Raw genomic sequence first — 16148 nt, forward strand, 5'->3', positions numbered from 1 at the left:
CAGAGCAGTGGCAATGTGTGGCGCAGTAATTACAGAGCGGGGGTTTGAAACCAGAAGGTTGCTGATTCGAGTCCCGAGGGTATACAGATGTTGTATCCTTGATGAAACTAGTCTTAAATTATCTCATTTCTGAATAGAAAAAAAATCTGTGCTATTTCAGCTATGAAAATAAGTAATGCGGCATAAACAGATGATGATTTGCTTTCCTTGAGTTCGAGGCATTTTTAGACCGGGAAGTTTGTTCTGTCCGGACACATTAATGATCTCAGTTCCCTGCTGAGAACTTAGGTTTTTGAGTGAATTTCTGGAATAAACTAGTTTTTTCATATAACCTGGGCAGACCATTTGGACTCATACAAATGCACAAGAGGGACGCTGAGCTATTTGAAGATTGTCTGTTTAATAATATTTGTGCGTAATTGATATTTCTGACTTTGAAAATTCACACATGCAGAATTTTTGCAGGAACAAGACAGATGGAGAGGCTCCATACAGTCCTTCAGCTCCAGACACAGCAGTTTTGTTGATATAAACTTTGCATATAATTTCAACAGTAACATAGTTCCTAAAAATATATGTATGGGAGCAACCCCATATATATTTTAACTTCACAGTGCGTGATTGTAAATAAAATTCAAGGTACGGGATAAAGGGCAGCAATACAACAGGCAACACAGTGTACAGTATATACATATGTATATATATATATATATATATATATATATATATATATATTTAAACAATAATCTCTTGAAACAGTTAGAACTAGCATCACATAAATTAATAACACTGTAAAAATAATAAAACATACTACGACTGCACATTCAAAGTTGATTTTCAGTAACAATACAAAGAGACATATTTTCTTAGCTGATACAAAGATATTTCTGAACAAGCAGTATAACATTTGCACTCAAAGTAAGCAAATGTTTTTTTTTTTTTTCTCCCTCCCTCCTCTCCTACTACCAAGCCTCAATATAAGAATAATGATAAAAATAGAAGTAAAACAGCTTGTAGAATGCTTGTAAACATTATGTGTCGGCACCACTGACGGCTTTACCACAAGCAGAGACAGTAAATTTCTACTGCGAGTTACAACTCAGCAGTCATTTAACTGTCGAGTTTTATCATGCTTGGCAACATTTTTAGTTTTACTGTGAAAAACAGAAATGACACTGTCACAAAGTGCACTGCTCAGGAATGGGTCGAGAGGTTAGTAAATCCATGCAATTTCATGCACTCCCAAAACCTGCAAACAAAGTACAACTGATAATCATAACGTAGAGGCGGATGCTTTGCGGATTTTAAGTCCGAATATTAAAGTTTCGGTGATTTCCAAGGTTTTTCTCTGTGCTCGCGTAACCTATGTGATTGTTTCAGGGTCGTGTGCAGTAAAGTCTACAGTACATCTAGAAAAAAACTGATGTAAAATGAGTATTACTCTTGCAGTGATGGTTGTGTTAACCTACCTCATGAACCATGCAACAGAGGCCATCGTGTGGGAATGCGTTTGTGAATCCCCTACAAGCCAACTCTCGAGAAAATCAGGTAAAAAATATTGCTCCTCTCAACTCCCGTTGGTGCACTTGAAAAAAATATAACAGTTTCCTCGATGGTTCGAAGGTGGGACAACATGTTCTCAGTACTTACTCGGCAGTTCGCAGACACACCAGCTGGGCAGGTTGTGCCAGAAGCAGAAGATCTCCTTGAAGGTCTTGCGCATTTCCTGGCTGCGGAAGGCGTAGATGAGCGGGTCAATGACGGAGTTGCACATGATCAGAATGAGGTACATGTTGAAGTGGGACATGAAGCAGACGCAATAGGGGTTGCGTGGGCACGAGATCATGAGGATGAGGTGGAGGAAGAAAGGTGCCCAGCAGACCACAAAGACACCGAGCAAGATGGTAAGGGTGATGGCGCCTTTCATGTTGCCTGCCTGGGGCACGGGCGCGTTGCCGGGCAAGGCGGCGATGCGCTTCATGTGCAGGCGCGCAAGCAGGAACATGTGCACATACAGCGAGGCCATGAGTGCCAGCATGGTGAAGAACATGGTAATGAGGCAGATGAGCACCGTGGTGCTCTCTGAATAGATGATGAAGAGAATGCCTGAAACCGTGCAGAAAGTCCAGATGCACGAGATGATGGTGAGGGCCCGGCGCACTGTCATAATGTTGTGGTAACGCAAGGCGTAGAAGATCGTGATGTAGCGGTCCACGGCGATGGCCAACAGGCTGCAGATGGAGGCCAGCAGGGAGCTGCAGATCATGGAGTCAAACACGTTGTCCATGCTCTTGATCAGGCTGGCACCGATGCTCAGGTGGCTTCCGGTGATCAGAGCCATGACTATTGTCTCCGAGGCATTTGAGACGCTCACCAGCATGTCGGCCACTGCCAGGCTGCAGATGAAAAGGTACATGGGCGAGTGTAGGTTCTTGTTTTTCACGATGGCCGCCACGACGAGGATGTTCTCCAGCAGACTGACAATGCCCAGAGTCAGAAAGACCTCAGTGGAGATCAGGAGCTGCTCGTAGCATCCTGAAGAGGAGCTGCGGCCACCTGATGGATCCTTACTGGGGGGCAGGCCTCCCAGGCTCAGATTCCTGAGTTGGTGGCCCTGGGTCAGTCCTTGGGTCACCGTGGAATTCATCCTCAAGTACACGAACCCCGGTCCTGCGCTGCTCCAGTTTCCGTGCCTTCACTGCCTCACAGGCAGGTCGCAGACTCTATCATTTCTCTCACTGCCATCGTACAGATGGGTGAGGTTGGCAAAGCAGGTGCCTCGGGGGTTGGGTCGGAGGTGGACGAGAGGTAGCCGATTTGCCAGGACGTGGTCACAAGCTGTCCCCGTCGACCAGCTTTCGGGAGGCGGCCACAGATTCATCTTCCCTGGACATCTGCCCCAGCCTTGTGTTTCCTTGGTGGCCGCTTGCCTGCCTACATTCGCAGAGAAAGAGAGAGAGAGTAAGAGAGAGGATGGCGGGGAGGCAGTGGGAGAAGCAGTCTGTAGAGTTAGTCAGAGAGTGTCACTGCACCCAGGGTGAGCAAGTCAGCACCGGGTGAGAGAGCTGAGAGCATTCTGCAGGAAGTCGTATCATCTCGAAGCAGGCAAACACCTCCCTCTCATCGCTCTGTTATAGCCCACATCTGCATTCTGGGCGTTGGCTCCTCCCACCATGCTGTGCTCTCAGCCAATAAAGAGACGTTTCGAAAGCAGGTAGGTGGGCTTGAATATGCCGGGTAGCCTTCTTTAGATACCGTCTCAACGAAGTCAGAATTGCGAACGACTCGAAGGTAGCACACGAATGAAGATTAGAGAATGTACTTTCTTGCACTTCTCCTTCAGCAGTCATCTCTTTCTCCTTGTATTTAGAATTTAAAAAAGATAGTAGAGACGCAGTCGTCATGTAGGTGTATTTAACAAAACACATTTGTCATGCAGCGATACTGCGGTACTGATAGGGCGAAGAAAGTATTTATTTGTAGCATGTGTGATGGCTTTTTTTTTTAATGTTCAACAGTCAGATGATTAATATTTAGTTTATTTCTCTTAATTCCAACGATTTCATGGTCTGCTGAGAAATGCATGTTTGGTTGAGGAGCTTTATTGCCAGCGGTAGGGTTTACAGCGATAATATAAAAAAGTATATACGCACATATGTTTATTTGTATGTATAAATGTTTACTTGTTCCGAACAGCATCGGTTGTGTTCGTCTAACTTATTTCATGCTGTTGAAGAAAAACGTATCCTTCTGCTACATCACTGCCCAGCTTCCGCTGTGTGGAACAAACATGAACTAGAATTCCCTACTGCACCAACAGCAGCGACCCGGGAAAGTCTACAGAGCAAGTATGTTGCTATCTGACGTTTACATTTACCACACTCTCACAGTCCGCAATGACCGGACCAGGACCCCGAAACTAAAATATTAGCACAGAAATCAACGTTACCCAGTAATAACGTTTCATATTGCTTTGTAAACGTTAACAAGGGTGCATAATTAACACCTTATTGTCGGTCTGTTGGTGAATATTCACTGGATGTCATTCATTATTTAGTGCTGCCGATCAAATGCAAGTGCAAATTTGTACCGGTCAGATGGTTTATAAAGAATAAATTCAGATGCTAATGAGTAAAGCAAAAAACAGAAACTTAACGGATCTGTTCTCACAGTGTGGAATATGTATGAATTGAATATTTAGTTGTTTCCATTATGCAAAAACGAATCAGCCATGCAAAAAATTACAGTATATTCCAAGTCAAAAGTGTTTTTTTTTTGGATATACCTAATTTTACAGTTGCAATACTAGAATCTATGACTGAGAATGATATCATTTTATTATACTCATAAATATACTGTCATACTGGCACCCCGTCCTGGGTGTGTCCCCTCCCCCTCCAGCCTTACGCCCTGTGTTGCCTGGTTAGGCTCCGGCTCCCTGCGACCCCACATGAGACAAGTGGTTTCAGCCAGTGTGTGTGTGTGTGTGTGTGTGTGTGTGTGTGTGTGTGTCAATGTTATAGTAAATTATTTGTATCAGAGTCTTGGAATTTGGGAATCCTAACATTCCTAATGACATAGGAATGCTCCTTCCATTGCCCAAAGTGCAGAAATCAATGGAATCTTTGCAAAGCAAGGTTTTTTTTTTTCAACCCAGAATACTTTATTTAAAAGTCCTGGTAATATGGTATTATACATTTCCATTAAGAATACATGGTCAGCTACCACAGGTCTACATCTTCATCTTTGGTTTACACTGTGAAATAGTCCATTTAAGTTTTGTGTCCTTCTACATTTTCGACTTTCAAGGGTGTGCTTTATTTCATGTACAGAAGGCCATAAAAATGCAAAATCCCCTAAAACAGATGTGCTGAATTTAACAGAAGCAAGGGTTTCTTTCTGCCAATGACAAAATGTGAAAGAAGACAGTGGAAGTGCATATAGTTGAAAAATGATTACACAGGAACCTTTTGATGTTATAAATGACAGTTTTAATGATTAATTGAAAGTCCTATTAGTACTTCAGATTGGATGCCTGAAAATCAGATATCCAGAAGCCAAATAATGGGGATGAGTGTATTATACTGATGGTCTGAGTTTGTGAAGGTGGTGCATTTGAAGGTATGTATGGAGATGTGGTTTAATTGGGGTAGTTGAGTTCGTGGAGTTGCTGCATTTCTTGAGGGTGAAGGGCATCTAACGTATGTGGAGAGGGATGGGTCTGGGACGCCAAGCCTTACGTAGTCGTCGTGGGCTTCATTCAATGAAGCACCGACAAAGGGAAGTGCCTACTTGACAACTTCAATAAAATACCCATGTTTGTACCCTGTGGTTGTGTTGGGTAGGGAATGGAAGTTAAGCTTCTTGGTCTCGAGTCATGGAGATATACAGTATTTGTTGGGAAGGTTGAATGTTGCTCTCTGTGGCTTCACGATGAGGTCGGTTGGACTGGGACCTTGTGTACAGCCGTTGTAATATATGCATGGGGTGTAACATCATTTCCTGTATTTTTGCATGAATGTATGTAGCATGTACGTATACATGCTATGGAGTGCATATACAGTAAGCATGTAATGTGCATTTCACACATTCAGGGTTCTTCAAAGGACCCTAGTACCAATGTATTAGTTATATAACAACTTTTAAGTTACAAAGCTTTGCCTCTACCAGCCATACTTACCCTCCCTGCTGTATGTGAGGTTTACAGCCCCACTGTTTCTATAAGCTTTTCAAAGTATTACTTCTAAAATGCACCTTCCATATTTCCTGTGTTTTGACAGAGGGGAAGCAGACAGGAAAAGCCTGTGAATGGAGATTACAGTATCTGCAGAATGCCTTTCCTGTACACATCGACTAAAAGCACTGCTCATCCCGTGTGGAATGCACTAATGTGATTATGAAATGAAATACACTGAAAAATCAAATATTAATAATGCATATTGTATGTGCAAGAAAATGTATGTGTGCAAGGCCTTTATAGGCTGCCTGAAAAAAAAAAAAAAAAAACAATTTTACTACCACCAATTTTACAACAATGAACTGCTCTTAAGGGGGTGCGGTGGCGCAGTGGTGCAGTGGGTTGGACCGCAGTCCTGATTTCCGGTGGGTCTGGGGTTCTAGTCCCGCTTGGGGTGCCTTGTGACGGACTGGCGTCCCGTCCTGGGTGTGTCCCCTCCCCCTCTGGCCTTACGCCCTGTGTTACCGGGTAGGCTCCGGTTCCTCGTGACCCCGTATGGGACGAGCGGTTCTGAAGGTGTGTGTGAACTGCTCTTTCTGAATACAATTCTCTCAGATAAGTTGCTTTCCCAGATGTTTGAAGCTACTCACACTGCTTCAGTCATTTTCTCAAATGTAATATCATATATTACACAGCAGCCTAAGCTATGTGAGAGAATTACAAATACTTATTGATATTGCAATGATGTCTCAGCTCTTGCTGTCAGTGATAAACTTTTGCACACAATCTGGTAGAGACAACATTTCTTGTTAAACAACTAAGCATCACAGGAACTTTAGAGAAAGTCGTGAAGGTAGCAGTGCAGAAAGTGAAGCGGCCGTGATAAAGAATTTGATCACAGTTTTAAATCTGAAAGAAGTCTATATGTTTCCTTGGGGGATTATCCAGGCAATAAATGAAAGCTCCACTTTGCTTGATGTGAGTTTAAAAGCAGATATTTCTTGTGTGCTCCTGGCTAATAATGTAAAACCTTTAAAGAAAGTGTGGTTCAGCAAAGCCGATCTAAACGTACCCTACCATACAGAAAAGCAACAATTACTATAGCAGTAAGCACTACAACTATATCACAAGGTCTATACATAACTACAAACGCCCCTTCCGTTCTTCAACCCCTTACGGAAGTCGAAATTTTCGTATGTCGGATTCCCCTCCCCCTCCATTACAGAGCTAAGCCGTCTCGTTTCCTTTGCCATTGTTGCAAACACGGTACAAAAAAATTACATAGTATAATTCTCTAGTAAATGTCAGGCATCTGAAATCCTGTAATAAGACATAGGCCTAGTCAGTTAAATACATTTTTACATTTCCATAAAGCATAAATTTAATTAAAAAAATAGACTACTGCATACGGTACGCGTACAGTATCGTACTGTGCATGTTTACTTTAAATCTAGTAATATGCTGGCACACAGGAGGGTGCTGTTGTTGGGTAATTTACAATTTTTCCATCTCAGTTATTGCACCTTGACGATTTTTCGTTATTCTTGTTGTTTTCATGCCAGCTGTTCCTGTTACTTGCTCCTTTATATGCGCAGCATCCTTCACTATCCTATTCACAGTAGATACGGCTAAACCCATGCTATAGACGATAGTCTTCGTCCACCTTCGTACTTCCTTATTATTTTCAATTTTATCTACGAATTGATTGCCGTGTGTTCGCGAGACAGTTCTCGTTTTCCTTCAATTGCACGTTTGCCGCCGGGCATTGTCAATAATGAAAAGGGTAAAAAAAATTGCGAAGAAAGCACTACACTAACGAGGAGATGCGTTCCCGGCTCAAAACTCACGGGAACTGGAAGATGCAGCTTTGCCTGGTTACGCCAACTTGCGCGTAACGTAAATAATGCGTATGCCGGGCATTTTTTACGTAAATCCGGATTTACGCACGTCGAACTTACGTAAGCGGAGGGGTATCTGTCTAAGCATAATGCCAACAGTGTCACCGAACAATTAAATGGTGAAAAAGGTACTTGATGAAGTACAATATTGTATCGTACCAGAAAGTAAATGAAGAGCAGCCTAACTCACTATACCATGATACAGTGAAATGAGTGGTGTGAGGATTCTACCGTCCCAAGTGAGGTAAACGCAAGTAAGGTTTTGTCCTCCATGAATCATTTTGAAGTACTTTTAAATACGGCGTCTCGCACGTCGATTTTCTACAACAAAAGAATGAGTTTATTTACGGTGACAGGTAGTGACTTTCACTCTTGAGACATAAAATGGGAGGAATACAAAGAAGAAGGACTAGGGTAAATGTAGATGTACACTGGAGCGACTCTTCCTCAGCTCAGTGAATGGGTGCACAGGGGCCAACTGTTGATCCATTGTCAATAACAAGTTGTCCTATACCACATCCATAGGGGTGAGGCAGTGCATACTCTGGACGAGATGCCAGTCTACAGGAAGAAATAACAAAAAAATCCAGACAAATACCATTTTGTGATTCCGAACACAATACGTCACACCGCAGCTGCCACTACTAGAAGGAATATAATTTTTAATAAAAGAAAATGAAGCAGAATAGCTGTTATTGTCCAGGAGGGCCATTCTGAACCAGGGACTGCAGGAGACATTTCCATTAACGCTGTGTTTCCACAGGGATGGTGGGTGACGACAGCAGCGAGTCGCTCTGCACTAAAGCATCAAGCAAATCAGCACAGCATAAATGTGCGTCTGGGTTTGTACAGCATGTCTTCCGTGGAAAGTCACCGTGACCCCTCAACGGGTAACATAGCGGTATGTCAGGATACGGAGCTCATCGCGTCAAACAGCCATGTGTTCGCATGAGAGCACTTCATGTGATTTAAAAATGCCAAACATAACTTGCAACCCTCTCAAGAGGGAATCATAGAAATATTTTGCTCCATTGTAACTGGCAACCTGGCAGTCAGCATTACATTTGCTCCTTTCGCAGACCCTTTTCTCCAAATCAGCGTGCAATGATTATTAACTAGATTTTAGGGGACACTTCCACGGCACTAAAATTCCCTTCCAAAAATAATGCTCTTAATCAAAAAACTTTTTAGAAAGCTTAGTAACCATCCATCGTCAAGAACCGCTTGTCCCAAGCGGGGTCTCGGCGGGTTTGGCCAGGTCCCACTCTTTGGTGGGTCTGGGGGTCGAGTCCTGCTTGGAGCGTCTTGCGATGGACTGGCGTCCCATCCTGGGTGCGTCCCCTCCCCCTCCAGCCTTGCGCCCTGTGTTGCCGGGTTAGGCTCCAGTTCGCCGCGACCTTGCTTGGGATAAGTGGTCTCAGACGGTGTGTGTGCGTGTGTGTGCGTGTGTGTGCGTGTGTGTGTGTGTGTGTGCGTGTGTGTGTGTGTGTGCGTACTTTCTTTCTTTAACGACATACAAAACCTTTACTGTAATACTGTAACTTTCTGCAAAAGGAATGCTTGGAAATCTAAAATATTCTCTTTCCCATTGACACTAATGCAGAAGACATTGAATAACCGTCTATAACAAATATTTTTGTGAAACATCTAAGCGCCTAAGACTTTTGCCCAGTACTGTATGTACATACAGTTTAGAACCACCACTTCCACCTGAACCGCGAACCACGTCTTTGGACTGTGGCAATGAAACGGAACCCGGGGAGAACGTGCTTCTCCCACAAGGGGTAATTGGTTGTCAAACCCACGTCCAGTCGTGCAGCCCAGGTGCCGTGTGTGACACACCAGTGCTACGCGTGTCCCTCATGCTAATTAACGTCACTCTGGTTTTTGTTAATGTCCTGCAGTACTGTAAACAGGATGGGATCCAGAGAGCTGGGGGGGGGGGTGGCAGTCAGCTCAATCCTGGAGGTAAAAGCACTCAGCATTGATTCTTAAAGAGCTGATTAGAATTGACATCACATTACTTTACCCCACAGTTTGCTCCGTAGAACCCAATGTTCCTTGATAAGCACGTTCGTCCACTGAGTCATTCGGGTCCCATTAGACTTCATCAGGTAACTTTGCACACCATCTTACATGAGAATAATAAAAATATTGTTTTGCAACATTTCCATTGTGAAGTTACTGCGTTGGCAGAGAACCTTGGATAACGTCACCGAGGTTTATATGTAGTCCAACGCACAATCACTGCGCGGGAGGAGATGTCGTACACGTGTCACTGAGACCATTTTGGCATTCCGAAGTGCGGATTTCCAGTTCTTCTGGCAAAGTCTAACTTTCTACAAAATGTAACTTTTAAAAAAATATATGTATTTATGGTATTAAACAATAAAATACATTCATACATGCATTTATGACTTATTAAACTTTTTTACGTTTACTTTTCGTCGGCTACGAGCGTCGTCCGCAGTGCTACGCGGTTTCTGCAAAGCTGCCAGAAAATTACCATTTAATTGTTTGTCGCCGACCCGCGACAAATCGAAACGGCGACGTGGAAAGCTGCAATCCGGGAGGGTCAACTGTAGACTATTTATATGTTATTGTGGGGGCAGCTCTCGCAGAATTCACACCTGATAACTCATCTTCCCGAAAAATCGCCAGCATGGAAGCAATTAGCTAAAAGTTCTTTCATCGACACCAAGGTTGGGAGTTGGGACCGTGCCTTGGTGGGGACCGTGTTGTTCGACTCCCAGTACCAGTTCGACGCCCATCATTTGCTCGGCTGGCCAGTCCTTCTCTCTGCCACCCTGTTTAATCAAAAAATAAACAAAGGACACCTTGGACACCCAGTAAACAGACTGACAGCCTCATTTATTGCGTGTGCTACTTCTGTGGTGCTGCTGCAGTCGATAAACTATCAGCGGCAGAGTGACAGTGTCCATTACAGGCACAGCTGTCAAGGCCTAATGATCTCAATACATTAAGATTTACCCTAAAGTGTCGGGAATCAGGTGCGATACTTGTGTACTTGAGCCATGATTTTACACTCCCAGCCCCAAGATCCTTCTGAGCGGGGATGGCCTTTGTCTTCAGATGAGCCGGATAAAAACTGATTTACAGTTCTGGAAATTTCGGCCGACTTCCGACGAAAGAATTCATTTGGACTCAATTTAAAAGCCGTTTTTCCAAGCGCCGGGCGTAGCAGCAATTGCAGCGTCAGCACGGAGTTATCGGACTGTTGCCATGGCAAAGAATGAAGTGCTTTGTAAAATGCAGGATGCGTGTTCGAAGCGGGACGAGTATTTGAGTGTTTTCCGTTAATTTAAAAATTGCGTTTTGTCCGAGAAGCTCGACAATCCGTTTCAGCCACGACCTTCGGATCTCTGCAGAGAACGGCCGTTAGTTTTTCTCGGTAACTTTAATCTGTTCCAGCAGTCCCAAGCCCAGGTGCTGGTGAGTTGCACTGAGTGCAGTTTTCGTCCAAGAGTACATAACCACACTTGGATACACATTCTAATTAAAGGCAACTTAGCCTCCCGGTCTTTTGTTTAAGGAGGACAAAAACTACCCCTGCGGTTCTCAGCACTAGTCTCGGGTGTTCACAGCACTGGCACCTTTTCCAGCGACCATTAAATTCGTAAAAACATTTCTGGGAGTGCGAGTGAAATTAGTGTTATTAGACCAATAACTCTCTGAACTGAGTGCTCTTGTCCACTGTGGTGCACGGAGGATCTTTGCATACCGATTTCAGCTGGATCGCCTGGATACCTGCTGCTCCAATTGTAGGTGAGTCCAGCGTTCAGCGTTTTACTGTGTATCACTGAGGAAATCACTCAGCCATACCGGTACTAAGAAGTGTAATGGACAAAAAAGGAACAGAAATCAGTCAACTAAATACTCTGAGAATATTTGTAGAATGTGGGGGGGAGCGGGGGGGCGGGGGAGCGGTGGCACAGTGGGTTGGACCAGATCCTGCTCTCCAGTGGGTCTGGGGTTCGAGTCCCACTTGGGGTGCCTTGCAACGGACTGGCGTCCCGTCCTGGGTGTGTCCCCTCCCCCTCCGGCCTTACGCCCTGTGTTACCGGGTAGGTTCCGGTTCCCTGCGACCCCGTATGGGACGAGCGGTTCCGAAAATGTGTGTGTGTGTGTGTATTTGTAGAATCTTGTGCAAGCGAAGCTAACGTTGCACTTACATGCATTCATTTAGCTGGCATTGTTCTCCAAAGTGACTTACAATGTTAATCTACTTTCAGATATTTACCCATTTATAGAGCTGGGTAATTTTTACTGGAGCAATTTCAGGGTAAGTACCTCACTCAACAGTACTACAGCAAGAAGTGGGAGTCAAACCTGCAACCTTAGGGTCCAAATGCAGAAGCTCTAACCACTATGACACGAGCTGTCCCCTAAGAGTGTTATTTATTGCAGCTCCTTCCAGCCCATAGACTTCCAGTTACATTTACTCATGTAGCAGATACTTTTCACGAAAGCAACTTACAATTACTTATCTATTTAGAGAGGTTGATGTTTTTAGTGGTGCTATTCAGGGTAAGTACATTGCTCAAGAGTGCTATAGCCAGAGGTGGGATTGAACCTCAACCTTCGGGTCCAAAGGGAGAAGCTGTAACCAGCACACTGCCAGCTGCTGCGCTTTGTACAATGATGTTTACAAATCCAAATGACTGCTAAAAAACATATATATTTTTGTAGTGTGTAATTTTTTGAACGCCTTTAACGCAACGATGAATGCCCGCATATTTTTGCATGCTTGCAGCTGCATTTATGGAATCTGAGCTCTCTATGTTTACGTTTTGCCTCTGAAGCAAAACAAGCCATTAGTTTCTGAAACGTAAATCTCAGCTGCTGACTGCATTTATCCAATTTAAACAGGTGTCTCCCACACAATAGTCCACTCACTATATATCCAACAGCTTATTTATATACTTACATACTGTACCATAATTGTGGTATATTAGGACAAAAAAATAAACACAGAACAATGAAGCAAAGGAGAAGTTGAACCCTGCAGTGGAAAAGTAGGACACTGACATGTAAATGATGGAGTGAGTATAATGTTCAACAGGACTGTAACAACTTGTAAGGTGCTGGGGGGACAATAAAAATGATGAAGAGTACTCAGTGGATTTAAACACTGACGTTACATGTGTTGGGCACTTTTTACTGGAGCAGTTTAGGGTAAGTACCTTGCTCAAGGGTATTACAGCTGGTGGTGGGTTTCAAACCTGTGACCAAAAGAAGCTCCTGTAACCACTACGCTGCCCCTTTTATTACATTAGGGGGCACATTAGGCTTATTTGAACGTTGAGGAACTCCCACAACTAGGACCCTCCCCCACCCCCCCATCACACCCGTAATGTGAATAGAAGAATACATGAAGACATCCAGAAGTCTTACATCACCTTGTCCGGTGGTGGCAGATTGAGACTGTCGAGCAAAGAGTTATAATAAATGGCAAACAATAATGAGAAATGGTGGCTACACCTCATATCCTGACTACACCACACAGAAATTAATCTTTCTGAGAACATTATTAGTATGATATTGCAAGGCCTGAGAACTTAATATGCTCTGCTTGAGAAGTTTATCTCTTTGTCCTCTGGTAAATTCTTTGCTCCTGACTCTACCGTGTGTTTCAGAAAACATCCACCAAAAAGGTCAATTTCTTGAAACGAAAGTATGTGTGGACAGGTTTCAGACAACCATTCTATACAGAATTGTACAGAATGCTGAAAAAAGTCTTTACATCCATCGAATCAGTAAACTGTACCCATCACCCAGCCCAGGCCAGCTTTAAAGTCTTGCTTTTCTTCTTGATGGCATAGCAGGTAGTTCAAGAGCCAACATCAGTACCCAACCGCCTCCCAGAACAGCACCAGTCTGGAAATTTACCTACAAAAACAACTGAAATGACGAAGCTTGCTTCATACTGAGATAATGTTAAATTCATTAATTATTTTTTCAGTCAGTGTATTAAATTCCTCAGTAAAACTGAGAACATCGAGAGCAATTAATAAAAGCGAAAACGCACCTCAAACACCCGTCTCAAGAGCCTGTACTGTAGAAAGACATCAAGAGATTTACCCCGAAGAAATTAAATATTAATAACGCAAATCTACTGTGAACAAAAAAGGCTGGAATCTATAATGCTGTATCTTGGATGTTCAGAACTGATTTAACATTTCAGATGTTCTCAAAGAGCTCCTCCTTGTGCTGAATTAGCCTTTGCACTTTGACATTCCAAAGGTTCCCAGAAGCAGCCCAGGACACATCTAGTCAGCCTTCTGGATCCTTTAATGAGAAAGTCGGGTGCTGCGGAAGATGCCTTTGGGTCTGCTGCAAACACCGGTGTTAACAAGGGAAGGAAAGGAGTTGATGCTGCTTTCTCTGGAATTTCTCACATAACATTTCGCATACGGTGCTCAAAGATAACTCAAACGATGCATTTGCCCTTCCTCGACAGCTCTGTTGTCTGCATTTTCAAGTTGTCTAACTGTGATCTCGTTTCTGGGTACAAGAATTAAACTTTACACCATTAGGTTGTTTCTACACACAGACCGTGCAGTTTGACTACATCTTCACTTATTCGGCAGATACTTTTCTCCAAAGGTGACTTCCAATGAACTCTATGTAGTGTTATCATCCCACACGCCTTATTCATCAAGGTGACTTACACTGCTAGATACACTACTTACACTGGGTCACTCATCCATACATCAGTGGAACACACACACACACTCTCTGTCACACACACACCATGGATGAACCTGAAGAGCATGTCTTTGGAGTGTGGGAGGAAACCAGAGACCCAGAGGAAACCCACACAGACACAGGGCGAACATGCAAACTCCACACGTACTAAGCAGGGGTCGAACCCACCCATCTCGCACCGCCCAGGTGCTGTGAGAGAGCAGCAGTACTCGCTGTGCCACCCCATTCATTTCTACATTCATCATGTTTATTGGGTCTCATTTCATGCAGTAGTTTTTGTTCCTTTTATGCCTCCTTTGAGTCATCTTTCCATTACAAAATAAAAAATGAGGTTTATCTTAGTTCTCTCTGAACTCAGTGTTCTGTACCAACTCCATACTGATAGTGACCTTCACAATTAAACACACACACATCTATAGCTCATCGTACAAACATAAACAGTCCATAATACATACCTTTATAGTTCATTATACACACATCTATAGTCCTGCATCTCACAGGTCTTGGAAACCTATTTAATGAAGAGTGAGCAAGAACCAGAAAGAGCGGTTAAGGTGAACAGCTGCTACAATATCAACATCACAATTAAGACCTGAAGCTGAAGAAAAACAAACTCACCCTGCATCCCTCGAGGAGCACCCCGTGCGCATGGGGTCAGTGTGAAAAAAAGATACAAATAGTGGTTGAACTCAGCATGTTGAGAAAAGATCACCGCTCTGTTTTAAACCGTGTAAATATGATGTGGCGGAGCCATCGGGCCGACCCATAGAAATGCCCCAACACAGATGCAGCAGGGAAGCAGAAACTTTGCAGGAACATTTCAAGTTATCTTCAGCACTGGCAGCAAACAGAAATATTTTTGTACTGATTAAAAACTGTGCTTCCTGTTCTCAGACCACTATTTCTAGAGACGAGCGGCACCCCTGACCTTATGATGCACCGCTTCTGTGTGACCGAGCGACTCCCTGTGACTGCCGGTTCTCAAGACAAATTTCAGCCAAGTTCTGAACCCCAAAGAAAACAAACAAACAAACAAAAAAGCTACCGAAAGGAAACAAGGTAAGAAATAAAAGAAGGAAAAGCTGAGGGATTTACTGATGGATAAAAAAAAAATTGTTAAAGGGACAAACGGATGGGATGGGATCTGATTGACTGAATTTTAAACGTATAACGTTAAACTAGATGATCCCAATCTAGGTAGTGCTGTATATCTGCTATTTTTTCAAAATTTATTTAAACCGCTTGAACACTGGATTAATACAAAAGCTTTATTAAAATAACCAAGAAAATAATTACTTTGGTCACACTCCAGCGCTACTACATCTATTATCTAAAGGTGTCATTCCCACTAAAAATCTTCAGGCATTCAGGAGTAAGGAACCTCGCAAAATTCGAAAATTAATTTCACGGCAATGAGAAAATAGCTACAGTCTCCGAAGGTCTAACAAACAAACGGATGACAAACACCAGCATCACTGGGGTGTGATATATATATGCGAAAACAGCTTTTCACCTGCACAGCAAAACAATTTTGCCCGAAAGCCCGGAACTGGTCGGTGCGTGGGGGGGTAAAAGGAACCCATTGTGCACAGTATGTCCAATAAGGCAGGAAATTGGAGTCATTTTCCCAGATCCTCGTAGTTCCTGAATGGTTAAGGGTCGTAGTGCCTGATTTTTCGACATGCCTCCTCTCCTTCCCACATTATCCCAGGTTACTGTTGTAGGGGGAGCTGCTTAGGAGAGATTAATTAAATAAACCAAAAATCAGGGCTTTGCATTGCAAATCTGCATATACCGCATGTCATCAGTTCCGCACTCGATTTTGCATTTCCCCGAAGCCACCG

The 16148-nt window shown here is 43.4% G+C and overlaps 1 protein-coding gene across 5 annotated transcripts; it reads right to left on the reverse strand.

Moving 5' to 3' along the window:
• Positions 1-951: 951 nt before the first annotated feature.
• On the reverse strand, positions 952-15056 carry mc4r (melanocortin 4 receptor). 5 transcript variants are annotated; one of them, XM_018740939.1, is made up of 3 exons: positions 14923-15056; positions 14760-14815; positions 952-2934 (listed from the first exon to the last, which is right to left on the reverse strand). In XM_018740939.1, the coding sequence occupies exon 3, from the start codon at positions 2645-2647 to the stop codon at positions 1640-1642; it is 1008 nt and encodes a 335-aa protein (XP_018596455.1). In that variant the 5' UTR covers positions 2648-2934; positions 14760-14815; positions 14923-15056; the 3' UTR covers positions 952-1639. The 5 variants fall into 5 exon arrangements, with proteins under 5 accessions (XP_018596455.1, XP_018596456.1, XP_018596457.1 ...); XM_018740940.1 differs by lacking the exon at positions 14760-14815; XM_018740941.1 differs by lacking the exons at positions 14760-14815; positions 14923-15056 and adding an exon at positions 11318-11331.
• Between the last annotated feature and the right edge of the window lie 1092 nt (positions 15057-16148).

Source organism: Scleropages formosus, chromosome 19 (genome assembly GCF_900964775.1).
Source record: "Scleropages formosus chromosome 19, fSclFor1.1, whole genome shotgun sequence".
Taxonomy (NCBI): domain Eukaryota; kingdom Metazoa; phylum Chordata; class Actinopteri; order Osteoglossiformes; family Osteoglossidae; genus Scleropages; species Scleropages formosus.